The sequence below is a fragment of the Littorina saxatilis genome, linkage group LG4, assembly GCF_037325665.1.
Source record: "Littorina saxatilis isolate snail1 linkage group LG4, US_GU_Lsax_2.0, whole genome shotgun sequence".
NCBI classification, from domain to species: Eukaryota; Metazoa; Mollusca; class Gastropoda; order Littorinimorpha; family Littorinidae; genus Littorina; species Littorina saxatilis.
This window is the reverse complement of record NC_090248.1, coordinates 13,101,834-13,129,775: the sequence shown is the minus strand read 5'-3', so window position 1 is coordinate 13,129,775 and position 27,942 is coordinate 13,101,834. Positions and strand designations below refer to the sequence as shown.

Here is a 27,942-nt window from a genome sequence, read left to right as displayed (position 1 = left end):
TTACCATTACATAACAGCCGCGCTCGGACTACTGTGGCGAAGTGACGTGTGGCGAAGTTACCGGGACCGGTGACGAATCTACCGTGTGACGAACTTACTGGTAGCCTTCTCAATGACACACACAACTGCACACACCTGTGAGTTGTGTGCAAGTTCGAATATTGCAGTTCACACCTTTTTCACAACAGGCATAAATTGGTCATGGTATGTGTTCTGAATGACACACACAACTGCACACCCCTGTGAATTGTGTGCAAGCTCAAATATTGCAGTTCATACCTTTTTCACAACAGGTATAGATTGGTCGTGTTTAGTGGTAATGGTATATGTGTTCTCAATGATAATCTTTCCATTCACTCAGGTCGCACACACAGACACATGTACAGACACACACTCTCTCTCTCTCATGCACACACACACACACACACTATCTCACACACAAACTCTCTCTATACCTTTCTCTTTCATAAACAAACCAACAAACACACACACACACACACACACACACACACACACACACACACACTCAGAAACAACTTGGAATTGAAGTATTTACTTCTGTTAACAATTTCAAGCAAAACCACTCAAATCTATCACAGCATGACTCTTCGCATAGATTATAACAGCTCACACAGTGGTTGGAAAAATCTTAAAGTAGTCACTACTTTTGAAAATAAAGTAGAAATATATATTGAAATGGCAATTTCAAAGAGTGTAAATGTGAAGACAATAGAGGTATCTGCAGGCATAAATATGATCAGTAGTTCTCTTCTTCCTTTCACATGGAATTCTTTCTTCTTTTTAAAAAAAAGACAGGTTGGGTTTTGGGTAAATTTCAGGTACAAATGCCCTTCACACACACACACACACACACAGAGGACATGAGCTTGTATCAAACCGCTGGTCGATCAAAGTATCCTACAGGACCGGACCAAATGAGTTGTAAGGGGGGGGTTCCTCCTTTTTTAGGGGGGCAAATCAGCGAAGTGGCGAAGCCACAAGCGCGCGCCTGCAAAGCAGGCGCGCGAACTAGGGGGGTCCGGGGGCATGCTCCCCCGGAAAATGTTTGAAAAACGGTTAAAATCTGTGCAATCTGGTGCATTCTGGGCCTTGTTTTGAGGGTTAAGAGCAGCTTTGCAGTTTAATGCTGCGCGCATACACACAGATCGGGGAAGGTCAGATAAGGCACACACACAAAAAAGGAGAAGGTACGGTAAGGCAAGGCAAAGGTAATGTTAAGGTCAGGTGAGATGAGGGGAAGTGGTGAGGTAAAGTAAGGTAAGGTTCTCTTTTTGAATATAAAGCCCTGCTGGAATCAGGGTACCGGTAGATTAATCCACAATGATAGCTGGCGATGAACTGGTTCTGAAAAGATCTCACCAAATGCATTGCCTGAAACGATTGCAACTTCTGATTTTGACACAGAAAGACACAGGAACGTTCACTGATTCTCAAGCACTTATTACATTATACTTACATTGTCACAGATGTTGACACATCATTTGCATCAGATCTCTGGGAGTCACTTAACTAGGTGTCACTGTTAAAATGTGGTGTTAATAAACCTCCATAGCATCTAGTATGTACACATCATATTTACACTACTCAATATAACTAATTAGATATTTTTTCTACAATAACCAGCTTAAATCCAAAAGCATGTACATGCATTTAACTTGTCTCGTCAACTAAACCACTTCCTTTTTTCCCCCAGTTTTTGTGTTTAGTTTTCATTGTCAGTATTTTGATTGTACAAAAGCTACCACTTCATAACAACAGTCGTAAAAATGGATTGAGCTTTCTCAGCACCCAATTAAAAACAAAACACAAAAACAAAAACAAATGCATTGTTTACAGAATTTGTAGAAACAAGTAACAGATCAACAGTAAGTGTGAACACAAATCAACAAAATAAGAAATTATAAAATGTAAACAGCAACTAATTGTTTTCGCTATTTTGATGTTAATTACAGCATACTATTCGTATATGTATGCATGTCTATAGGGGCAAAACAACAGTTGAAACGGATAACAGCAGAAAATGTCACTTCAACAGAGACACCAAATGATCAGGTAATACACATATCAACATATGAAAAAGATCTAGATCTATAAAAATAAAAATAAAAAGTTTGATTTACATTTTGTAACAAAACAAGGACATTAGAATGTGTATTCTGACACTGTTTTACAGTAATTTCTCAAAACTGAGATAAGTGCAGGTCATAAATTTCTTGAAACAATGACAACATGACACATATATACACAAACAACTCATGACAGAGCACTTGTCAGTCTGTAACACATAATACAAACTGGGAGCTAGCTTTAAGATATATATGTATAATATTTCAACAAACTTATCTATAAGCATGATTGTGTTTCTGACTGAGCAAAAATATAATAATTAAGATGGACCAATCTCTCTCTCTCTCCCTCTCCCTCTCTCTCTCCCTCTCTCTCTGTAGACTCTGTAGACGTTACTGATTAAATTGGTACCCAAACAAATTACCGGTAAAGCAAATGGATGCCAAAAAACAGCCTCCCAATTCTCAACAATTTCAATAAAATATTGGAATACGTTTCAAAATAACAATGGACAAAATGGAATGAAATTAGCTTCACTTTCTTTCTTTCTTTACTTGGTGTTTAACGTCGTTTTCAACCACGAAGGTTTAATCGCGACGGGGAAAGGGGGGAGATGGGATAGAGCCTCTTGTCAATTGTTTCTTGTTCACAAAAGCACTAATCAAAAATTTGCTCCAGGGGCTTACAACGTAGTACAATATATTACCTTACTGGGAGAATGCAAGTTTCCAGTACAAAGGATTTAACATTTCTTACATACTGCTTGACTAAATTTTTTACAAAAATTGACTATATTCTATACAAGAAACACTTAACAAGGGTAAAAGGAGAAACAGATTAGTCGCCTCTTACGACATGCTGGGGTGCATCGGGTAAATTCTTCCCCCTTACCCGCGGGGGGAACCCCAAAAGTTGGTTATTATGCTTTTTAACACATGATTATCTGAATCATTGTTCTCATCAGTTGTGCAACATTCATTCCAGTGTTATGTCATAACATTTTGTTATCAAGAAATGCTGCCATTCGTGTAGATATGTCGAAATCAACATTTCAATATTTTTCAAAAAAGCAAGAATGATATAGTTTGTATATATATATATATATGTACATGAAGGTTATCATAGCATCATAAATCTGAGACCATGATAAAACATTGATCATTATGCCTGTAACACTAACACATTGGTAAGGTGTTAATCAGTAAAAACAATAAATACAGATTAAAAATACGTCATTCATCTTTGTAAACAGCAAATACACATTTCTGGTGGAATTTTTTTTGTACCTCAAGTGTACTGTGTTAGTGTTAGTGGTGATCGGTACTTTTTTTTATTTGGTGACGTCTGCGTTTTGTGCGGTTCAAAGGTTAGGGGTCAAAGTTTACGTTTGCTCCCTTTGATCTGCTAACGAGCGGTGGTTAAATCGACAGAAATAACGAGCCCTGAATGTTATGTGAAAACTCAACGAACGCTTGTTTATTCATACATTTCTTTATAACTAGTATGTTACTGAACAACTTAATACTACAAATGTCAGTTTCATGTGTGACTTATTCCAGGTTTGATGCACTAAATTTTCAGCCAAAGAAATGAATCTGAATGAGTGAATCTGCAGACAGAGAAAGATGCACGCAAACACTTCTCTTCCAGCGCATTCACTTTCTAAAGATTCTGTGCACGCCGAACGTTCTGCATGCGCCTATTCAACACTCGAGTTGTTAAAATGTATCAAAGAAACATTAAGATGTATCAATACAAACAACATTGCAATAATCGTTTCTTTTGTTCTTGTTTTCGGCTGTGTCGTCTGCTCCGTGTATGACTTTTCTTCTTTTTCCAACTGAAGAGTCCAGACATGGGATGTAGTACAATATATTACCTTACTGGGAGAATGCAAGTTTCCAGTACAAAGGACTTAACATTTCTTACATACTGCTTGACTAAAATCTTTACAAACATTGACTATATTCTATACAAGAAACATTTAACAAGGGTTAAAGGAGAAACAGAATCCGTTAGTCGCCTCTTACAACATGCTGGGGAGCATCGGGTAAATTCTTCCCCCTAACCCGCGGGGGGGGTGTTATGGTAAGCGGAATGCGTAATGATACATATATTTTCCTTAAGTTAACCACTACTACTACCACTAAAACGTGTACACTTAATCTCTCTGATGTTTCATCATTGTAACAATCTGTACAGCAAACAGCAATCTGTACAGCCTCTTTCTATAAACATACAAGTGCAACCAGAATTGTAAATAATGGAAGTAAACAAATGTTTGAGATAACAAATCCTGAACAAAATCAAATACTTTTTTTTAATTCTGAATTTTGAAACGTTGGCAGTCTATCTTGTTTTGGGATTTTTGAATCCTGAACATTAACTACCAGTTCAACGTATACATGAGGCCTAAACACAAATAAATGTTTGTTTCCAATGACGAGGCCCAAAACAATGTTGGTCAGTTGGCCAGTCACAATATTTTTAAAGATGTGTGTGTTCTGTTTTTTCATTGTCACAGAGACAAATAGAAGAAAGCGTAATTAATACAATACTAGACTAAGTACATTAAGCTCCCAGTGAGACAAATACAAAACCGTATAAAACTTTTACCAACAATCCCAATCTAAACTCCATTGCAGTATTTGGTCATTTTAAAACCGCTGTGCAACTGCAAGCAGTAATTTGAAAAAGCTTCTCTTCCTCTGCTTTATACTTTTGTTTTGATGAGAAGAGTACCACTACCAGTATCTGAAAAATGCATTCAGTTGGTAAATTGTTTTCTTGTATTCCTTCTCATAATGCAATCCGTAATTTCTGAATTCTCCTCAGACTAAGAGACTGCACCACTTAATTTTAAATACTGTCTATTGTGAATCTTGTGACTCTATGGAGTCTGGATTCCACGCTACCCCAGAATCCGGGTCGTCGTCCTCATCAATGCTTTCAGCATGTTCCTCTGCTTCTCTCCCTGGAACGACTGGAGCTTGTAGTACGAAAACACTCTGTCCATTATCATCCACATTTCCATTACCGCGCACATTTCTCTCTCGCTGTTCATTATCACACATATCTCCATTCAAGTCGAGTTCATAAGCCCTTTCCCCTTGTTCATCCACATATCCATCATAGCGATGAACATCTGGCATGGGTTGTTCACCCTGCCTGCCACCTCTTTCTAGCAAAAGTATTTCATCGTTGAGGGTAAGAGGGACATGGAAATTCCCCTGCTCTGCTCCCGCCTTAAAGCCAGCAGCTCTGTCTGGTCCATTTCTCACGCTGGGAGGAAAAAATGAACTGTCGTCTGATTCCCACACTGCTGCTTCTTCAAGCGAGAGATTTCTTGTGTCAACAATACCAATGCCAGCATTGAACTCTTCCAGTGGACCTGCCACACTGTTACCTCCTGGCCCAAGGCTTCTCTGTGAAAGCATGGACATGTACTCATTGGGTCCACAAACCCAGGGTGCTGAGGGCGAATAACCGTTGGCAGAATTATGATCATTGTCCCCCCTTGCTCTGTCATCGTAACAAGGCTGACGCACACCAGACAAAGAGCTGGCTGGTGGTCCCAGGGAAGAGTGGTAACTGTTCTCTTCTCCTTCTCTGACTGCTGAAGCATCTTGTACTTGCTCTCTGTTCTCTTCTCCTTCTCTGACTGCTGAAGCATCTTGTATTTGCTCTCGGTTCTCTGTCTCCTCTCTTGAAACTACACTGCCGCTACTGGGAAGCAAGAGCGAAAAGTGAGGCACATGTCGACAACTTTCAAAACCATCTCTGCCCTCATTAACTAACACGTCAGTTGGACTCTCTCCAGGCGGGAACTTCTCAATCTCTGCCCCACCTAAGGGTTCAGGACTAGGAAGTGCAGACAAATTGATTTGCACATTACCCGACATGTCTTCTGTAGTCCGAAGATGCTCCGGCTCCCAAGCTGGATCTCTGCTAAACAGAACTTTAGGTGTTGTTTCATCTGGATCAGGACCATCACCCCTTTCCAATGTTGGAAGCGGCTGAGGCGAAGCATCGCTGCCATCAGGAGGAAGGCGCTGAGGTGGAACTGCACTGAAACGCAACTCATTAAGTCCATCAGATATTTCATTATCATCATTTGGGTTGAGATGCGGCCCCTGAGGAACATGATGGCCTTCATCACTTGCAGCAAAGTGGGATGGTTCATGAGTGGGGAAGTGAATTTCTACTGAAACAGGTCCGTTAATTTGTCCCACCAGTTCCTGTGGATCAGAAATGGTGCTAACGCCAGATGCTCCAACTTCTGACTGTGGTTTTAGGTCATGACCTTCACCTTCATTTTCTGGAACGGCCTGATGGAACACAACATAATGTGCATGTCTGTCAGGCACATTCACCTTAACTTCACAGCATGGACTACGATTGGCTCTCTCTGGTTCCTCTTCTTCAGCATTAATGCCAAAGTCTCTACTGTTTCTCTGACCAAGCTCAAAGATATCTGAAGAAGATGAAATCAAACTGATGGCTTCCTCTTCCTCTTCATTATGAACCTGGACAGCTGGTCTCTCTCCAGCATAAACTTCATTTAATTGTGCTATCAGAGTTTCTCCATCATCAGGTGTGCGCAGCTCATGTGTTCTCTCCTTGAGGTTTGTCCAAAATTCATTCAGTCGAGGACGAATACCTTCCAAGCCGGGGAATAGATCTTGCAGTCGACACACCTCACCCTGATCTTCAAGGGAAATCACCCTTACCCTCCTCCACAGTGGTTTGTTTTCAGAGATGTATAACACAAGATCAACAAAAGTCTGCCACGCTGGGTAGTTGATCATGTGCGGGTGAATGATCAGCAGAATGGGTTTGTTATTTCTCATCCGGCTTTTGCACTGGGCATCTCTGAGCGGATCTGTTTTGAATCCATGGTGAGTGAGAAGATCAAGCAGAACTTCCTCATACACAGACTCTGGGAGACTTGTGATGGTCAGGACTTGCCGCGGCTCTCGCTGTTCATCTGGTGCCTCTGGGGCTGGCTCATAACCTAAGACAAAAAAATCACAATCTTAAAAAACAAAACAAAAGTCAAAATAAAAAAAATAGCAAGCAGTTTATGAGCCAATATTTGTGTCTAGCTCATCGTTTAAATATTTAAGAACAAAAATCAAACATACGAAGAAACACATTATGCAAATTACACAGCCTCACAGAAGCCTTCATAGAATGATTCAAGGTTCTGCAATTTGACCAATTTTTATCACCTCATGTGTTTGCATCTTCTTTGTTTCTTTAATTTGACAAGAAAGTGACTTTTAAAACAAAAATGTCTAACCTGTGACTTTCTTAAAAGTTATGTAAAGAAGTGTCTACATTGTATGTCACTGCCAATTGTTTATGGTAAGACACAGAGCCAAGAATAAAATGGCAGAAAAACATTTCTCAATCATTTCTACTTTTTTCTGTGTTTTTTTCCCCCATGCACAGCATAATTTAGGCACTTTTATTCTTTTACATCAAGCTTAGCCTACACAACAAATCCAAGCACTAAAAACAACAAACTTTTAAACTTTTACATCAAACTTAGCCCACAATGCCGAGAATAAAACAACCAAACACATCAAATCTAAGCACTAAAGGGATTACAAACTAACAAACTTGAGGCTGCAGAGACTGAGAATGTTCAACTCAACCAATTGTCTAGCATCCTAACCACTTTCCCAGGTAAGCTTGAAGAATGTAGGCTCAAAATTAAAGGCTATTCATCATAATACAGACCTTCTGGCTTTGCTGGTCTTCCCTGGTGACGCCTTAACACAGCAATGGTGGCCGCAATCAGGACGCCAGCGACCAACGACCCCACAGTAATGACCAGGATGTGCCTCCACTTCACACCTGCAAAACACAACCCACAGACAGCTACAGTGAAACCCCTACTGAACCTCCTCCTTGACAAATGACAACTTTCACTGTTTTTACACAAACTTATAAGTGCCCTCTCAAACACACACCACATACACAAATACACAAACAAACACACACACACACACTGTGACACACACCCACACACCCACACACACACACACACACACACACACACACACACACACACACACACACACCCACACACACACACACACAAACAAACACAAACACACACCAAACATTCACCCATTTGCACCAACCGACAAGAATACCAAACCATCAGCAAATCAACACTCAAACACTCACCAGGTTTAACTGGATGCAGTGGTTCTACGGGCAGATTAAGCGTGTTCTTGTCCAGTAGGGTGATGGTGATTGGTGCACAGTAGGGGTAACCCAGTCTGTCACAGATATCCCTGTCAGTGGGAGTTACTTTCACCTGCAAAACACCATGACAATTTTGTTGCACAGTTTGATCAGTACAGCCAAACTTCAGTTTTGAGACCCTCCATTTTTAGACTCCCTCTGCATGAGGACCTAAGTTTCTCAAACCTTAATTACTTCATCGTGTCAGTATTTAACCACCTCAAGTTTAAGACTGGAAAGTGACAACTGAAAAGCATCAAATCTTCTGCTGAATTCATTTTGCAGATCGATACATGAGCAAGTTGTACATTTACAAATAATTCCACAACAAAATGTCCACACAACACATAAAGCAGCTAGACTGTAGAGTTTAAGTATGCATCCAAATGGAAGTTAAGCTGCTGGTCTTTGAGGTCATTAAAGGCCTGGCCTGATCTGTCAAGATTCACACAGTCTTCATGGAAAAGAAGGTACAGTCGAACTTGCTTAAGACGAATCACTGGGGATCGGGAAATAAGTTCGTCTTAACCGAAATTCGCATTAAGAGAATTGATTGATTTTTTTACTGTCACAATTTTAGAAGTAAAATTTAAAAAGTCGTGTAAAAGCATGTACATGTACATTCTGATCAATCTCCGATTTCATGGTGTCCACCAGTTCTGGTGCATGTACTACCCTGGCCAAGTTTCCTCTCAAGACATCAAAGAGACCGCCCCATAGGTTAAACTCCCCATAGGTTAAACTCGGTCACTGACCCGGGTGCAGGAAGTTTCCTCTCTCATATGAAAGGGGAACCACCTCTCATAGCTAAAACTGGGTCAATGACCCCTGGGAAGAAGGTCAGTGTCTATAAAGAAGGCCTTTGATCTCGCCTCACACGCAGATCCTTGTAGCCTTGTGACTTTTAGAGACAAAGCGGCTCTGGGGCGATGAAAACGTGTTTGTTAAAAGAGGGGTTCGTTATGCAAATGATATGATATGTCGATCTCGGGACGAGTGTAAAGATTTCGTCATAAGCGTGAGTAAATTACAGACATTATGCATGCTTGGGAATCCAAAAAGTGCTCGTTATAAGCATAAATTCGTTACAAAGAATTCGTTTCAAGCATTTTTTTTAAGCATGAAGAAAGAGGAATTTATTTGGGAACTTAAAACTAATACGTTATAAGTCAAAATTCGTAACTAGCGTGTTCGTTTCAGGTGGGTTCGACTGTACTTTTAATGATAACTGGAACACTCACCGTCACAATGTTTGCATAATTTGGGATGTCTTTAAGTTCAAATGTTGAGCTAGAAACCTGTTGAAGCAGAAAAACAAAACCAAGGGAATGACATCGAGTCTTCAAATGTTTGCTTTATCAATCTATTTTGTGTGTGTGTGTAAAACTAAAAGCACAGAACCAACAAACTAACGAATCAATCAATCCATCCATCCCATCAATCCATCCGTTTTTCTGCAATCATACCTCTTCAGAATGTTCCCACTTGGCTTGCCCAACGCTCGTGGCTTCAATGCGGTAATTGTTTACGTGGTCGATGGGCAGGAAGATAAAGTGGGCTCTGCCATTGGACCTCCATGCCCCGGCCACCAGACGCATGGACTGACTGGACACATCTGTTGGTTGAAATACATGCAGCATCACCGTATACTGTATATGGTCATACAGTGGGACTTCTCTGTTGAGGCCCTCTATTTTACTTTTCACATCATTTTCAGCATGGAGTCACTAAATGTACCTCTGTTTTCCAAGAGCTGGACTCCAAGTGTAAAGGCGAAGAAGAAGAAGAAGAAGAAGAAGAATTCACCTCTGTTATAATGAAGACTTTTAAGACCCACATTTCTCAGATCCTACTGAGTCGGTATCACTGAAGCAATAGACGAATTCTAGAAATAACTCTGTTGGGTTTGCATGGGTTGTGAAAGAGGGAATATTCTTGCTTTTAGTGAGGCAAGCTTTCCACACAATCATGCTGGTTGTCCACGTGTTTCAGGCACACCCCTTGCTAGTCAAAAGCAAGAGTAGTCACTCTTTCACAACCTATACAAACTCAATAATTCTTTTCAAACAAAGTCTACTTCCAGACAGTCCGTGAGTTTTTATCGGGTGTGGAAGAGTTGTGTCCCTTAAAAAAGTGGGGTCAATGAAGTGTGCGAAGGGATGACAATAAACAAGTCGCGTAAGGCGAAAATACAACATTTAGTCAAGTAGCTGTCGAACTCACAGAATGAAACTGAACGCAATGCAACGCAGCAAGACCGTATACTCGTAGCATCGTCAGTCCACCGCTCACGGCATAGGCAGTGAAATTGACAAGAAGAGCGGGGTAGTAGTTGCGCTGGGAAGGATAGCACGCTTTTGTGTACCTCTCTTCGTTTTAACTTTCTGAGCGTGTTTTTAATCCAAACATATCATATCTATATGTTTTTGGAATCAGGAACCGACAAGGAATAAGATGAAAGTTTTTAAATTGATTTGGAAAATTTAATTTTGATAATAATTTTTATATATTTAATTTTCAGAGCTTGTTTTTAATCCGAATATAACATATTTATATGTTTTTGGAATCAGCAAATGATGGAGAATAAGATAAACGTAAATTTGGATCGTTTTATTTAAAAAATATTATTTTTACAATTTTCAGATTTTTAATGACCAAAGTCATTAATTAATTTTTAAGCCACCACGCTGAAATGCAATACCGAAGTCCGGGCTTCGTCGAACATTACCCGACCAAAATTTCAACCAATTTGGTTGAAAAATGAGAGCGTGACAGTGCCGCCTCAACTTTCACGAAAAGCCGGATATGACGTCATCAAAGACATTTATCCAAAAAATGAAAAAAACGTATGGGGATTTCATACCCAGGAACTCTCATGTCAAATTTCATAAAGATCGGTCCAGTAGTTTAGTCTGAATCGCTCTACACACACACACACACACACACACACACACAGACAGACACACACACGCACATACACCACGACCCTCGTTTTGATTCCCCCCTCTACGTTAAAACATTTAGTCAAAACTTGACTAAATGTAAAAAGTAGCTCTGACTTTCATTTTTCATTTCATTCCCCTGAAAATTCAGATCTGTAAGAACCCAAACCTGGCCTTAAAAAGTTGTTGGGAGTAACATAAAGGTTTATGGGAAATCAATTCTCCATGCTTCAACTCCCTACTATATAACTATTGAGATGCAACTGGACCAATGAGGCAGCAGTGCGGGGGTGATTGATTACCTTAATTTAACATTGCAGTAATAACACACTCTGTTTCACGAACTTTCAAACATTCAAAAGACATGTTCACTATTTAAAACAACAAAAATCACAGAAACAGTGCATGGAACCCTCTCTAAACACCCGTCTGTTTTTAAGACCTCCCCTCTTGGTGGATCCCACTTTATCTGATGTTGCGCTCATAACAGCTGCAAATTTAGCTCTGATTTAACACATGGTCTCTTTTAAGACCTGATATTTAAGATAGACTTGTTGAGGTACGTCTTAAAAAGGGGTTCCACTATGCAAGTGTGCACTAAGCAGAGGGCAGACTTGGGAACCCCTGTTTTGCACTTGGAGTATTCTCAAACAAACTTGGTGTATTTCCAGAAAAGTGAGCGTACTCCACACCGCATTTGAACATCCATGATTCAAACATACTTCACACGCGTCCGTCGCACCGTCAATTAAGTTTACAAATACAATAAAAACAAATGCTTCTTTCAATGATTTCTGCCCCCCAAAAAATGTAATCATGTGTCAAAATACTGGATCGGCTTCGGGATGCGCTTGTGACGAAAAATGGTCTTGGGATTTTTTCTCGTCGTATTTGTTTTCCCACTGAACGTACTGATCGTATTCTAGACAATCATGCGTACAAAATACGGCGAAATCGTATGGGTTCCCAGGTCTGAGAGGGATTTGACAAAAGAGCATGACATACCCAGGTAGACGACGGTGTAGTTGAGCTGGGCCGCTGAGGGGTCTGCCGTCAAGCTGAGGTAGTAGACAACCGCTGGGTAGCTGGAGCGATCTTGTATGCCCACTGCCATCCACTCATAAAACATTGTGATCTGAAAGCAGAAGGATTGCCGTATTGACAATTACGACTGACATTTTTTGGACAACTGCTGACGGGCGCAGTGGCGTGGTGGTAAGACGTCGGCCTCCTAATCGGGAGGTCGTGAGTTCGAATCCCGGTCGCTGCCGCCTGGTGGGTTAAGAGTGGAGATTTTTCCGATCTCCCAGGTCAACTTATGTGCAGACCTGCTAGTGACTTAACCCCCTTCGTGTGTACACGCAAGCACAAGACCAAGTGCGCACGGAAAAGATCCTGTAATCCATGTCAGAGTTCAGTGGGTTATGGAAACACGAAAATACCCAGCATGCCTACTCAACGAAAGCGGAGTGAAGCTGACTATGCTCTCAGAGTATAGTTTGGGGAACCCAAATGGGCAAACGAGCTCACACGTAACCAGACAATTCTGGAACGCTGAAGAAGAAGAAGAAGGACAACTGCTGTGTTTGCCTCGAGGCCCAGTAAGAGACATTCAGCAACAAAATCTGTCTCTGGCAAACTGCATAAACGTTAAATTTTCTCACGTCTTTATTTGTTTGTTTATCCCAGCAAAGCTGGAGGTATCCCGTGAACGCTATACTGTAATCGATTTGAGAAATGTGCATACCGAATAATACATGATAAAGAAGGATTCTTTGTGCCCGAAAATGGGCCACAGTTGGAGATGGAAGTTCACCAAAAATTGGGACCATACTAACAAAAATACGGTGGGTAAAATTGGCGCCCCCATTTTTTGAGCAAACGCCACCCAAGGCCGCTTTGGACGGGTAGAAATTCCGTAGTTTCCAAGTCTATGGATAAAGCTCGCTAAGAAGAATACGTCACGGTCGAAAGTCTTTGACGTCAATTAATGCATCATGACGTCATGCCTCCCTGTAGTCTTTCTCTCTCGCGCGGTGTGTGTGTTTGTGTTCATTTTGTGCACATGTGTTAGTGTTACTGTTTGTGTGTGTGTGTGTGTGTGTGTGTGTATTTGTGTGTGTGTGCGCACGCGTGCATGAGTCTGTACTCGTGTGTGTGTGAGTGTGTGTGTGGTTTGTGTGTGTGTGTGTGTGTATTTGTGTGTGCGCACGCGTGCATGAGTCTGTACTCGTGTGTGTGTGAGTGTGTGTGTGGTGTGTGTGTGTGTGTGTGTGTGTGTATTTGTGTGTGTGTGTGTGTGTGTGTGTGAGTGTGTGTGTGTGTGTATTTGTGTGTGCGCACGCGTGCATGAGTCTGTACTCGTGTGTGTGTGAGTGTGTGTGTGTGTGTGCGCACGCGTGCATGAGTCTGTACTCGTGTGTGTGTGTGTGTGTGTATGTGTGTGTGTGTATTTGTGTGTGTGTGCACGCGTGCATGAGTGTACTCGTGTGTGTGTGTGAGTGTGTGTGGGGTGTGTGTGTGTGTATTTGTGTGTGTGCCGTGTGCGCGCACGCGTGCATGAGTCTGTACTCGTGTGTGTGTGTGAGTGTGTGTGTGGTGTGTGTGTGTGTGCATACGTGTATGTGTGTGCGTGTATGTGTGTTTGTTTGTAAAGGTGTGTATGTCTGTCTGTCCATATGTGCGTATGGGTGTGTGTTTTGTGTGTATGAAGTTTTTGTGAGAGAGTGAGTGAGTGCGTGTGAGTGAGTGTGTGTATGTGTGCGTGTGTGACTTGGGGTGTGTGTGTGTGTGTGTGTGTTTGTGTGTGTGTGTGTGCGTGTGTGTGTGTGTGTGTGTGTTTGAGAGAGAGAGAGAGAGAGAGAGAGAGAGAGAGAGAGAGAGAGAGAGAGAGAGAGAGAGAGAGAGAGAGAGAGAGAGAGGTTTGTCTTTCGCTGGGGTATGCAGTGCCTTGGCGTTGCACATCTACTTAATTTGTTGCTTAACGTCCAGCCGACTACGCAGAGCCATATCAGGACGAGGAAGGGGGGGATGAAGGGGGCCACTTGTCAAGCGATTCCTGTTTACAAATGCACTAACCCATTACTTGTGTCCCAGCAGGCTTTAGTAAAACTAAATTAATACCTACTGGAAGATTACCAGTTTCCAGTATGTTAAAATAGGCTTAACCTATCTACTGCTGGACTTACATCAGAACACTAACAGATTAAACTATACATGAATCGCGAGACAAGCGGCAAGAGAAGAGATTTTTGGAAAAAATACAGATGAATGAGCAAGAAGGCAGAAAAAAGAAAAGAATTCATGAAGAAAAAGAGAGCATGACAGGAAAGAGGAACCAAAAATCTACCTAACAGCAAACTAGAAAGCTCCTGCGGTTCCAAAAACAGGAGGGGCCTTTAATTTCATAACCGCAGTGCCCCACTGCGGGATCACGTCTTTATACATGACTAGCAAATTTACATCAGTGATCATGTTCAAATGAAACTTTGGTCTAGGAAATATACTGACCCTTTCGATCAGGAACTGACCTTTTGAGAGAAATCAGAAATGTGACTGAAGTCACTGCCGGTGTAGTTAAAAAGTCGGCATATGGGATGGGTTTGAAAATAGTTCTGCGGGTGATCCCTGTTGGCGTTGAAATCCACTTTGACGGCTGTCGATGCATTCGCAAACTCTGCAGCTGCACACAAATCACACTGCATTTAGAACGAATCTATGATGGAAAAAATCAGTCAAATGAGTTCTACAAACTGTCATCTGTGCCCAGAAACGGTTTCTTACAGCTTGAACTACATTAAAACAAAACTGATTCTCGTACTGCTTTCAGTAATTTAGTGACCTGCCTAGTTCTAAATACAATTGTGAAAAACATCAACAATTAACATGAACTGCTCAACATCCCTTTCATTTTCCTTTTATTCAAAAAATAAAACGGCAGCCTAACCGAGGTCTTCATCTGGGATTGACGCCCGACAAAAGCTAATTGAAGCCCCACGGAGCGAAGCGACGGAGGGCTTCAATTAGACTTTGGGAGGGCGTCAATCCACGATGAAGTCCGAGAAGTTTCAAATGGAAGCATGTTAATGTTATTGTAATTCAATCTGACGACGATCTCTTTCCTGCTTTCATGCAGTTGTAAACAGACATAATTGGTTCTGTTCTGTTCACACACTACTTTCAGTCCACCTACCTGCAAGGGTCAAGTCCCAAGAAATATGTCTCTGTATTCCTATCGTATCACTCTGCTCCTGTTTTGTTTTCTTTCACACACATTTTCCCTTCTTTTTTGACGGGTTTCTAGACAGCAAACTCTAAAACAAATTCTTTACACCACAAAAACGATCTTTGGAATTGACTGACGTAGTCCGGAAGAATTCATGCATCAACTTACGTCACGTATTCGACGTCATCACTTCGCATACCTTATGGTCTCGGTATTTCGTTGGCTTTCATATTTCCTACTTGTAAAATGACCCTCAAAGCTAACCGAGACTAGTTGAGGCTGTATCGATGCGCCTCGCCAGCAGGTTGTTAATGGATTTTTTAGCGAGTGGTTATCGACAATTAATGACCGGTAATTTTTAATGAGTTGGGGCATTCTGACCAATCACAGGATCTGTTTCATTAAAACGCAAACTTGATTGAATTACAATTTGTTTTAAATCAAACAATTAAAAGGAGATTATTCAAATTACCACAAAGAGGCAACTCAAAGGTAAAGTTGAGGGATACTTGTGGTGAAGATGCAAGGTGCCTACAAGAGAGCTTGTACAGGTTAAGATTCGTGAGCTGAGGCTGGCAGACTTCGTCCAGACGAGGGGGTGTCGCAACTGCCCTGGACTGCAGACGTTCAGTCACATCTTTGCAGGCATCTGGACAAATGACAGCATCGTTATAACTTAATTAGGTGTGAGCTGCTGCAGTGTCAAAAATCAGCACACACTAACACACCAAAAAAACCACGACAATAAACCAAATCAAGCTGTTTTTTTTAAAGTGTGCATGCATTTGCACCCACAAATGTGACTACTTGTATTTACTCATTATTTTTTCCGATGGAGAATTTAATTTTTGTTCAATAACGGAGTCCCCCCGAATGTCTTTTCTTTAACATGGATGCATTTAGAGCTAGTTACCGGTACATATATTTTACACATACATATAGACTTCAAAAGATTGCTCTTGACACAGAGAACATGCAAACAGATTGAATGACTTGCAAACAGAGCATTACACATTTTCTGCCTCACTTTGAGCTCTGACTTGAAACATATTAACATTGAAAAAATACTGTGAAAGATCTTGCGAATGAAGAAATTGTTTTCAGTTTGGCAATCTGCTTCCAGAATGCCTTAACTCCCACCATTCTAGCCACATACAAATCAAAACAAAATCAATCTCCCCTCCCCCCTCCCAATAAAAATTGAATAAATAAAAACACACAACAAGAATAAATAAAAACACACACACACAACCTGTCCTCATGAAGCTGCAGTTTAAAGGCACAGTAAGCCTCCCGTAAACCATCACAGATACTGTCAGGCTTTTACACACAGTACAAACACCCTTCCATTTGAACGCTCACCAAACGGGAACATCCTAGATGCCCTCCGTAAAGAGCGAGCAATTTTCAAAGAATTTATTTTTGCGTGGTTTATCTTACCCCTGAGCCATTGTGAACCCGTGTGATCAAGTTTCCCTTTTTCACAATGTAGCCGTCAGTTAGTAATTTGAATGCGACTCCCTGTGAGCTTATCTGCAATAGCACGTTATTAAGTACCTCTGACTATGCACGAAACAAACGGCTGTGCCTGTGGTTCACAAGAACTCTAGCGATGGCTTTTGACTGTTAATGTTCAGAGGAACTGGCGTCGATAGACATAAACCGTCGTCTGCTATGAGAACCACGACCTTGCATGACCCTGCTTCCGGGCTTTTCTTTTTTCAAACTTTCAAAACTTCGAATTGTACTGATCTTGTCTTGATGAAAAAAGAATTCTTTTATGATTTAAGAATGTTTGTGTAACAAGCTGTCAATTTATTATTTAGATTTTAAAAGTTAGGTCCAGCGCCAAAACGCACCACGGTCCGATTGTCTCTGACACAATCCGCAAAATTAATTCTTTGAAAATTGCTCGCTCTTTATGTAGGGCACCTAGGATGTTCCCGTTTGATGAGCGTTCAAATGGAAGGGTGTTTGTACTGTGTGTAAAAAGCCTGACAGTATCTGTGATGGTTTACGGGAGGCTTACTGTGCCTTTAATTCTTATAAAGCCTCGAATTTGAATTTTAATATTCTTTTTTTACATTTATTCAGGGCCTAGCATTGGAAAAAGTGAGTTCAGCTTACAAAGGCGGGGGTCTGGGGGCCGCAGGAGGCCCCCAGTGGGGTCCAGGGGCAAAGCCCCTGGTGGGGGTTCGGGGGGCTTTGAAGATTTTTTTGAGATTTTTTACCTAAAATGACCCTCCCCCCAAAGAAGATTGAGCAACTAAATTATGCCTTCACCAACAAGCAAAACACAGACAGAAAACAAGAAAACTGACAATCTTGTGTTATTTGGCCAAAACTTGAAGTGCCATTCCCACTTCCAGGAATACCTGGATTCTTTGTCACTGAATGGCTGACCACGTTCAACAATGTCGCTTCGAGACATTATTTCAAATTTAGAGCCACAAAACACCGGCACAACAAAGCATGCTCGCGCGATGCCAGAGGAAGTGCGTGCTCAAGCAAACTGTCAAACCGATTGAGAATTGAACCGAACGGCGCACAAAACGAAAGCTGGGACTGTTTGGGTTTACCGTTTGGGAATAACAGGTTTTTGCATTTCGGCGTACACCAAATCGAGTTCCGCGTACTGGAGATGTTATTTCGGCGTAAAGTAAGCCGAACGGCTTACAATGCTAGGCTCTGTTTATTGGTTTTGTTGTTGTTGATGTAAGATTACAATAATATCACTGATACAAAACAGGAAAAATACATGACCAGGAATAATGCTCGCTTGCTGCACAAAAACAAACTCGTAACTCTTACTTCCTGATGTATCATCTGTGTTGCACAAAGATCTAGGAGCTACAGAAGAAACACTAGCTTGTTATTGTAAGTCTCTAATTTCTCTGGGGAATAAAAAGCCTGAAATAACTACATTTTTCTCTTATTGTATGTATCTAACCCATACCTGGGTGGTTTTTTTTGTAGTTGCCAATCCTGCACTGTAAACCCTTGGTGGGGCCCTGACAACATACAAACATATGCAGAAGTTACATAAATTCATACCAAAAGCAATGTATAGCTATCGATCTTCAATTGCTTAAAAATCTTGCCAAGAATATAAATCATAGAAATGTGTTATCAACAAAAATTAACTAAGCAAAAATTACAAAAAAACATTGGAATGACATATATACGGTATATATAATTATGTTTTTCAGGGTTTCAATAAGAAGCATAAGGCCCAAAAGAAAAGACCAAAATAGCTCTGCCTGTATTACTCCTAGTTACTAGTATCGGCAGAGCTATTTTGGTTCATTCTTTCAAGTTTAAAGTAGGAACTATCGACTTTCACGTGTTGACATGAAGTGTAAATAAGCACCTCAGTTCAGTTGTACAAAGTACTCATAGAAATGTCTTACAAAGTGTCCATTCAATCAAGCAGGTGCATGTGTTAGCCTCCTCACTCTGTGTTTTTTTGTGGTCTTTATCTTTTTAATCTCTGTAACAAATTCTAACTTTATGTGTGTGCTTTTGTTTGTCACCATGTGTGTGTGTGTGTGTGTGTGTGTGCAGAGATCAATTACTAACAGCTTTATCAAGGAAGAAACCTTTGACCCCCCCCCCCTCCCCCCTATAACAAAAAAACACATTACAAAGACTTGGCAGTCACTCGATCAAATCGTTTAACCCAGCAACAAGAGTTGAAAAGACAACAAAGGGAGCAGAACCAAGTGGGTTAAATATTTCCTGCTATTTCCATTGGCTGCACAGTAAGGACAACTATGACACTGACATGCAGGAATAATGGTGGTGTAAGGGTGTCAGTGTGTGTGATCTTGCCAGCACCCTACCCTTAGCTTGAGCAATACACATAGTCTGTTTCGCAAGCCTCAACACCTGTACTGTGGTACCTTTGATATCAGGCCCCTCAAATGAGAGTACACCTCCCATGAAAGGACGCTTTCTGCTGTCCCTTTATCTATTATCTTGACCAAAATATATACCTATCGAGAAAGGCCACCTATAATAATAATAATAAAAGGGCACTTTTGCCTGGTCCTAAAATACCCTTTCAACACAAGTCCCACTGTGCTGCCAAGTATTCCTTGCAGCACAAAGAGAAAAAAAAGGACTTGTCACAGTCTATGAATTCGGTTGAAGTGTACCTTTCATGTCTTTTAAATGTGTTAAATACAAGAGGCATTAAGGGATAAGATAGGGCAGTTTGGGGCAAGGAGGGGGCAGCTTGGGGCAAGGAAGGGGCAGCTTGGGGCAAGGAGGGGGCAGGGAGGAGTAGGGGAGGGGAGTGGGTGGTAGACCTGAGGAGTGGGAGAAGGAAATAATACATTACAAACTTGTGATAGCAAGTCAAACTCTGGATTGAAGGGGGGTGGGGGTGGTGATCATGAGAGAAGGGGAGGAATCAAGAGGGCTAATACTTAAGCAATTTCAAATAGGTACAGAAGAATTTCTGTCCCAGTGCCAAAATATGACTTGTACAGCAGTACTGAACCTTAAATCCTGGCTTTATGGTGCGCATTTAAGATCCGGTTTGTGTTGCACAATATATTCATTCAGGCTTTGTAAACATACATGTGCAGGCTTAATAGTATCACCTCAGCCTTTTCTTTTAAGCAAACATTCAACCAAGAAACATGAGCTGTGGGTCCATGGGCTCTTTTTTTGATCAGCCACAAAAGGCTTTATAGAAAGTTGTTGACAAAAAAAAAGCATTGGCTAACGGAGATATCAGAGTCGCTCAGCAACATTTTTCAACAACTGAGTCAGAGAATATTGCTCCCTCCTGCAAGAAAAATCAATGCTTTGCTGTCTGCATTATTGTGCATGCCGTTCAGTTTATACAAGTTGCAGATACTGCAAACTAACACATATATATATATAAGTGTCCACTAATGTTTTCATTACATCAGTTGAGCGATACTACATACTGAAAAAATTAAAGTCAATATATATATATATATATACATTAGCACAATAACCAAAACATAACCCACCATGTCACAAATTGACACTTTACTAATAAATAGTGTCAACAATATCCATGAAAGTAACATAACTGCATGTACAACTTTAATGTTTGATGTTTATGTAGCTGATCAGACGGCACTAATAGCTGGGTTCATAAAGTCTCAGGTCATACAATTTCACTAAAGACTCTTAATGTCAGACATAACCGTTCATAACATTTCCCTATCATGTCTGACCTGTCAAAGTCTGAATGCACTTAATCACATGCAACTCGTATCCAAATGTCAATGTTTTGATGAGAAGCACTCAAGTGTTTGATGAGAAACACACTCAATGCAGCACATGAGGACAAACATCTTGAAAGGAACTGAAACTGAAACAGTGAAAGACAGCAAGGCACAGTCCTTCTAGTGAAAAAAGTTTAGCTCACCATCTCAGAATTCTTATAGCCAGGCTTTTACAATTGTCGTCCCGTCCCTGCACTCACACAAAGTACCCACAAGTCAACAACCTGCATGCTTTCTGTGCAGTGAGGGAATTTGAATGAATTATTTGTTCAACATACACATGTAGTGGTATATTGTGTACAAATTCAATCAATTAAACAGCATAGGTTCTCACGCTGAGCATGAATTCTCGTTGTTTTTGAGTGTGCGTCCAAGTAGAGGGATGGTCTTATTCCATGTAAAACTTCCTGGCCAGATCTGAGATGATAAGTTGAATCTTTGCATACATTGGAAGGAATGTGACTTTAAAGAATAAGGAAAAAGTCCTACTAACAATCAGAGGGGTCACACTGCTCAAGCACAATTGGCACTTGCGAGGCAAATTTTGAATGCGGTGTGTTTTTTCCTCTCCTTTTGAAGTGACTGGTATTTTTTTTTTAAATTATCCGTGGGAGCCCATAATGCATGATTCCTATAATAGCAGCTGAGAAATAAAACCAAGTGAAATCTGAGTGGGACAAAAACTGTCTGAAATGTTCATGCTGAAACCTTTCTGTTCTCATTCAACATACACCCGAAGTGAATTTCATGCCATCAAATGATGTTATTCAGTAAAGACTATTTGCTTACAGCAAACAAGGAAGATTAAAGCCTCACTCTGCCTCAGATGAGGTTTACAGAACGATGGAATCTTTCACGAAATAAGCTATTCTAACCTTATGGAACATACTCGCACTAGCATATTTAACATCATTAAATGACACAGTTCGTTTGAATGGCGATTTAGCATGCTTAAACCACACACCAGTTCTCGTGGTTTATTCAACCCCTAATCGAGTTGTGGATCCGTGTGACCCACTTTCCCTTTTTCACATACGCGATGAATTAAGTCGTCAGTTTGTGGTTTCAATGCGACTCACTGTATCTGCAATAGCACGTTATTGTGTAACTCTGAATCTAAAATGCAACAAACGACTGCATGTGACACGTACTGAGCGGTGGTGGTTGACCTTTCAAAGAAACAGGCGATATGCAGAAAATTCATCTGCTTGGGCAAACACGACCTTGCATGAGACCTCCTTCTGGGGAGCTCCCTTTTTTTTAAACGTTCAAAACTTTTAATTGTACTGATCTTGTCTTGATGAAAAAAGAATCAATTTATGATTTAAGAATGTTTGTCCATTTATGTTTTAGATTTTAAAAGTTAGTTTTAGCGCCAAAACGAGGCTTCCGAATTGTTTTATAGTACATGTACATCCTTTTTATAACTGCACAAAATAAATTTGTTTGAAAATGTCTCATTTTCAACAGAAAGCAGCCAGGATTCCGAGTGGTAAGCGTTCAAATGGAAGTATGTTTGTACAGTCTGTAAAAGCTCGGGAGGATCAGGGATCAGAAACAGATGGTTTACAGAAGGCGGAGTGGGGCTTTAAGTACACATGAAAGAAAAAAACAGCAAAAGAAAGAGAGAAAGAAAGAAGAAGAAGAAAACAAAAAGAGCAGATGGGGAAATATTTACTTATCTATTCATGTTTAACACACAGCAACAGGATCTTTACAGAAAAAAAAGACACAAAAGAATAAATAAATGGCCACGAAGTGTAAACAGGAGTAACAGAATGCTGGAGACCTAGTTATAAGCGTCAAACGTTTGCACTGCTGGTTTTTAATTCCTCTACAAATATGTGTCTAACCCTTGCGTGGTTACTTTTCTTGAACGGTATTTTGAAATCCATCTTGTACAAGTATTTGTACAACAACCCATACTGGTAAAACCCCTGTCACACTAGGGCTGCATCCTCACGGCGTTCCTGCGGCGTCCAAAACAAATTAAGAATGCCAACCCGGTGCGCGCAGCAGGGTCTCCTTTAGCGCCGTGGAAATGCGGTGGCATCTCCATTTGACATGGTGGGGTCGCCAAGAACGCCATGCAACGGCGCGCACTTTGAGCATGCACAAAGATCGCGCCGTCGCTCGACGTTCTGATATATCTATATGTGCGTGTGGTAGGAACACCGTAGGGTCGTCGTAGCAGCGCAGTAAGGTCTCCTACAGTGCCACAAGATCTCCATTGGCGCGGAGTGGTAGTCGGCGGCGCTTGCACGGAGACCTCACGGAGATGTCACAGCACTTCTACCGCGTCCATCAGCGTTTGCAGGGCGTTTGCACGGAGACCTCACGGAGTCCATGGGGATGTCACTGCGCTTCTACCGTGTCTGTCAGAGTTTGCAGGAAGTTGCAAGTGCGTTGTGAGCAAAACCCCATAACGCAGAGTACACTCCCCTGTCGTATACATGCACTTCCGCTTAATCGACACGTCGTGGACGCGCAGTGATAACTCCTAGCATGCCATGCATAAGCACTCCGTAAGAGCGCAGTCAATCGCAGAATTTTCCTGTGATCCCACGGCGCTCTGAGAAATTACCAACGCCGTGCCAACTCCGTGAGGACGCAGCCCTAGTGTGACAGGGGTATAAAGGAATAAAACTGTGCCAAGTGAAATGACCCAGAACGTCTAAGTGAACTGCATGCAGATCTATACATGTAGTTAAGGGTGGTAGCTCTGAAGGACAAACAACGAGCTGGCTCTATTTCTGCACAGAACTAACTTAGCTCTGAACATACATTTTCTATAGTTTTTAAAAGAACTGCAGGAACTTTTAACCACATTTTATGCCATACTCATAATACCTATTTATTGTGTCAATTTATCACACCCACTGCAAACTCTGAAAAACAAAAGTAGAGAGGGAATTAATACACTTTTCAGGGTATGCCAATTTCTGGTTAGTTTACAACCAATCTGTTTTAAAAGGGATTAGCGGGGCTCTTTATTTTATCAACATTCTTCTGTTGACATACTCAAAATGTTTGACTGGCTTGGTTTATGAAAAACAGAGAAACAATGACTAAAGCAAACTAAGTTTATAGCCATGCTAAAGTGTGAACATATCAATTTCTTCCTTGTCATTGAATGATAGTCAAGTACCCCCTTCCACAATCTTCCTTTCAACCTCAGGAAACAGGATGCAGTATTCCCCTCAAGACAGACCAGCAACAAACACACACCATTCGTAACATGAGTTAAATCCCATAAATACAGCACAAATGTGACCCTCCACCACGAAATGAGTCGCATGTCACCTCGCGCGGTTCTGCGCTGGGCTTAATATAAGTCCGGGGGGGTGTCTGGTAACTGTGTGAGGGTCACCTTAGTCACAGGCTTATAGTTATAACTCAAACAGTTTTTGCTCTTTTCTAAAACAGTTTTCACCACTGGATAGACCATGAAAAACTCTTTAGGAAAATGTAACAATATGAAAATCATGCAAAGGTGACATGTGACTCATTCCGTGGTGGAGGGTCACAAATGAACTAAGAGAAATGATGTGGTGTTCCTGTGTACAGTGATTATACCCGCCACGAAAGAACACTCTTGGAACCAGCAAAAAAAAGCATCTGTATAAAACAGGTGGCCTGTGATGACAGGTATATTTTGATCTAGATGATAGACAAAACCTCAGCAGGTGTCTTTTCTTGGAGGGGAGGAGGTGTGTTTGTTGCTGGTCTGTCTTGATGAGGGGAGTATTCATGGGCTCACAACTGATGTTCCCAGAGCCAGACTCAGAGAACACTAAGTCAGTAGGAACTAGATTTAAATTATCCATGGGCGCAAATGTCCTGGCTAAGAGTACTAATACTGTAATAGACATACATGTCACAACTATCAAAGAGTCCACCGGCAAGAGGTCAGAATAATGCATCCGATAAAAAAAAAAAATTTAAATTTTAAAAAAATGCAAAAGGGTTTGAAGAACAACACGTTTCACAGGTACTGCTGTACCACTACCAAGAGCTCACTACAAAATTAATAATCTGCCTTTGTTAGAGGCAATGAGATTTTATCCCTCCTGGCTACAGTAGCAGTGGTTGCATAGTTATCTCTCCACCTGTTGCCAAGCCAAAGAGGTTGCAGCAATAACAGCCTGATCATCTAGTAGGCTGAGACAGAGCAAGCACAAGCACTTTCAGCTTGAGGGAATTTTTTCTATAACATTTCAGTTTTCAGAAGAGCAAACTAAAGAGAATTTGTACACCAAAATGCATATATATAGTTTTAATACGACTATGAGTATGAATTGGGTTATTCTTATACTGTTGTGCTACTAATCTGAACTGTTGCCTTACACCACATCAGCCACCTATACCTTTGCAAATGAAATACAAGTGAAAATCAATTTTTCCCAATAAAATTATATTATATTATATTCAAAGTCTCTTTTTCTTACAGACAGAGAGATAAGATGAGACCAGATAAATCTTCATTAACAAGGGGTGGCATAAGCATACAAGTAAGTTTTCTTCAACCATGCAGCATGTATGTATTCACTTGGGAAATAAATTCAAAAAAAGAGAAAACTAAATCATATTCAGTGATGTACATTTTAGTCGGTCTCCGGTCTCTGACCGATCCAATTTCCCCAGGACCTATAGCTTTAACCCCAGCAGGACACAGGTCCGATTAACCTACAGAAGAAGTGGTCAAGGGTCCGATCGTTTTTGACAATGAAGCGGACATGCGGACTGTTCAATGTTCAAGAGGAAAGCTTGTTTCGATTTTGCCAAGCGAAAGTAAACACTGCGTGAGGAAAGCTGGTTTCGGTTTTGCCAAGCGAAAGTAGCCTATGCACTGCGTGTGACCAGTTTGTTGAGTGAACGAGGCACCAAATGGGATCTGATTCTTTGAATTAATTTATCCTCAAGTTGGACCAAGAAGAAAAAAAGAAAACCGTCAGATGCCTACCTGAAAAACATTGTCGACAGATGGACAGTGAAAAAAAAAACCGACAACTGTTCAAATAACTTTGAAATGTGATTCAATCCTTTGAGTATCTAGTCATGACAGTCGCGGAAGGTGGAAGAATTTAAACTGAAAAATCTTTTTAAATGCGGTTTTACGCATCGTGTTTTTGTCCAATTGAAATTGCAATCTCAGGACACTGTGTCCTATTGATTTTCAGTCTTCAGGACAATTGTCCTAAAGGCTGCTAGAAAAATGTACATCACTGATATTATTGGAAAATGTAGACAAGAATATATGGCTTAATTTCACACACAACAATTAAATGCTTCATCAGAACTTGAAGTTTTGGTTTCATGAAACAGAGTGATTCTAGGGAAACAAAAACAACAAGAAAATCTGCAACAAATTCTTTCATCACTGTGATTGACGACAAACACGCTGAACTTAAAACGTCCTATAGGACCCAGTTCATGCATGACTCAGAAGAAGAAGTGCTTTTGGGGAGGGGGGGGGGGGGGGGGGGAGACATGACAATCGAAAGGATGACACTTAGTATTGACAGAAACATGACAACGGAAAGTATGACAGAAATGGCAACAAAATAAAGCGTTCACCAAACTGTAAAATCATCAATTAACCGGCGAACTTACGCTCGCTGTGCAATTTGTGGGCGTAGCGTCTGCGGGATACATCACTGTAGTGCCTCCTACAGTTTGACCGGAATCAACACATTGCACTATTTTGAGAGTGTCCTCAGCAAAGAGAAAGTTGTGTGTGTCTCCAAAAATCAGCAGCAGCGCTAGAAAGGCACAAGCGTGATGACACCCCATTGCATCAATTGAACGTGCTCTCTGGCAGTCATTACCACATTTTGAAACCTCATTCCTCCCGTACACAAGAACTGCGTTCCTCCTCAATATTGACAAGTTTCTCGCGGCTTGTTCTCGGTATGAACAGAGCTCCGGGTTCCCCAGAATGACAAGGCCCGAAACTCTGCTCACAGTCACAAGAATGAGAGTCGCGTCCCCTTGTAGTTTTGACACTAATCTAAAAATAGTGACTTTTGCCGGAAGCCGCCATATTCAAAATAGGAATGTGAAGTACTTTCTCACGGCTCGCAATCACCTGTGAAGTTCCCGAGGGCGAGAAGCCGATCAAGGGATTATTTTTTCGCCAAGTCACTGGAGTAAACGTAGCTCCCAAAAACACGGCGATGGACGACGAGGCTCTGTTCAAGTGAGTGAAAACAGCGATCGTTTCGAAAGTCTTGAAAACTGTGTCAAGTTCGGTGCATTTCCAACGCACTCAACAACTATTACATTAGACTTTGGTGCACGTTCTTTGTTTAGATCGCATGCATAATCAAAGTTGCATATGTGGTTGGGAGGGGCCGTATGCGTGTGCATGTTTCCATATTTTGTCTGTCACCGTTCCTGTCGTACACACACACACAGTGACACACACAGTGACAGTGTCAGTGACACACACACAGTCTCACCGTTCCTGCCACACAGTGACACACACACACACACACGCGCGCGCACACACACACATACACACACACACACACACACAGTGATCGACACGCACGCACACACACACACATATATTCTATGCAGTATACTTACTATGGAATCAAGCCAACAAACTGTTAAAACTAACCTGTATGCAAACTTCTTTACTAATCGTGTTGTAAATAACTGGAATAATTTACCACCCAACATTGTGTCAGCAGGAACACTAAACACATTCAAAAACTTACTTGACAAGCACTGGAGACAATTTATGTTCTCTACAAATTTAACTCAATTGAGATCGTCCTAGGACGTACGCAGCGCACAAATATAAACAACGATATTTCAAATCACTAGCTGAAATACATAGCAGGCAAAAGGCTGAAAGGCCTATCAGGCCGCTTATGTTATGTTATGTTATGTTAAGCCAACATCATGATACCAATACATGTACTACCATTCAGATTCTTGATGCAGACAAAGTAAAAGACTGATTTAAAATTCGTTAACATTATACTTTTTTTTAAGGGTAAATTAACTTGAAGTTCTAAACACCAAGTATCAACTTAATCAAGTAAACGCCTACCCCCTATACTTTGTGTCAAAAAGTGTTTACAGACATAGTAGCTAGTAAATAACTAAATCTCTAAATATCCATCAACCACATTTGGATCAATGGTGTCGG

General features: G+C 41.1%; 1 protein-coding gene across 2 annotated transcripts; it reads right to left on the bottom strand.

Annotated features, from left to right (window-relative positions):
• Window positions 1-537: 537 nt before the first annotated feature.
• On the bottom strand, window positions 538-26,706 carry LOC138963992 (uncharacterized). 2 transcript variants are annotated; one of them, XM_070335857.1, is made up of 10 exons: window positions 26,394-26,706; window positions 18,470-18,524; window positions 15,986-16,162; window positions 14,819-14,970; window positions 12,294-12,423; window positions 9,813-9,961; window positions 9,588-9,644; window positions 8,287-8,419; window positions 7,834-7,950; window positions 538-7,102 (listed from the first exon to the last, which is right to left on the bottom strand). In XM_070335857.1, exons 1-10 carry the CDS (start codon window positions 26,571-26,573, stop codon window positions 4,959-4,961), a joined length of 3,294 nt encoding a protein of 1,097 aa, XP_070191958.1. In that variant the 5' UTR covers window positions 26,574-26,706; the 3' UTR covers window positions 538-4,958. The 2 variants fall into 2 exon arrangements, with proteins under 2 accessions (XP_070191958.1, XP_070191960.1); XM_070335859.1 differs by lacking the exon at window positions 9,588-9,644.
• Between the last annotated feature and the right edge of the window lie 1,236 nt (window positions 26,707-27,942).

What these genes read in the sequence shown, in the direction of transcription:
- LOC138963992 (XM_070335857.1), bottom strand. Translation starts at nt 26,573, where the DNA reads ATGGGGTGTCATCACGCTTGTGCCTTTCTAGCGCTGCTGCTGATTTTT. An exon ending in CTACAAAAAAAACCACCCAG is followed by an intron (nt 16,163 to 18,469) that starts GTATGGGTTAGA and finishes TCATTTGTCCAG; the next exon opens with ATGCCTGCAAAGATGTGACT. An exon ending in AAGACCAGCAAAGCCAGAAG is followed by an intron (nt 7,103 to 7,833) that starts GTCTGTATTATG and finishes TTTTTGTCTTAG; the next exon opens with GTTATGAGCCAGCCCCAGAG.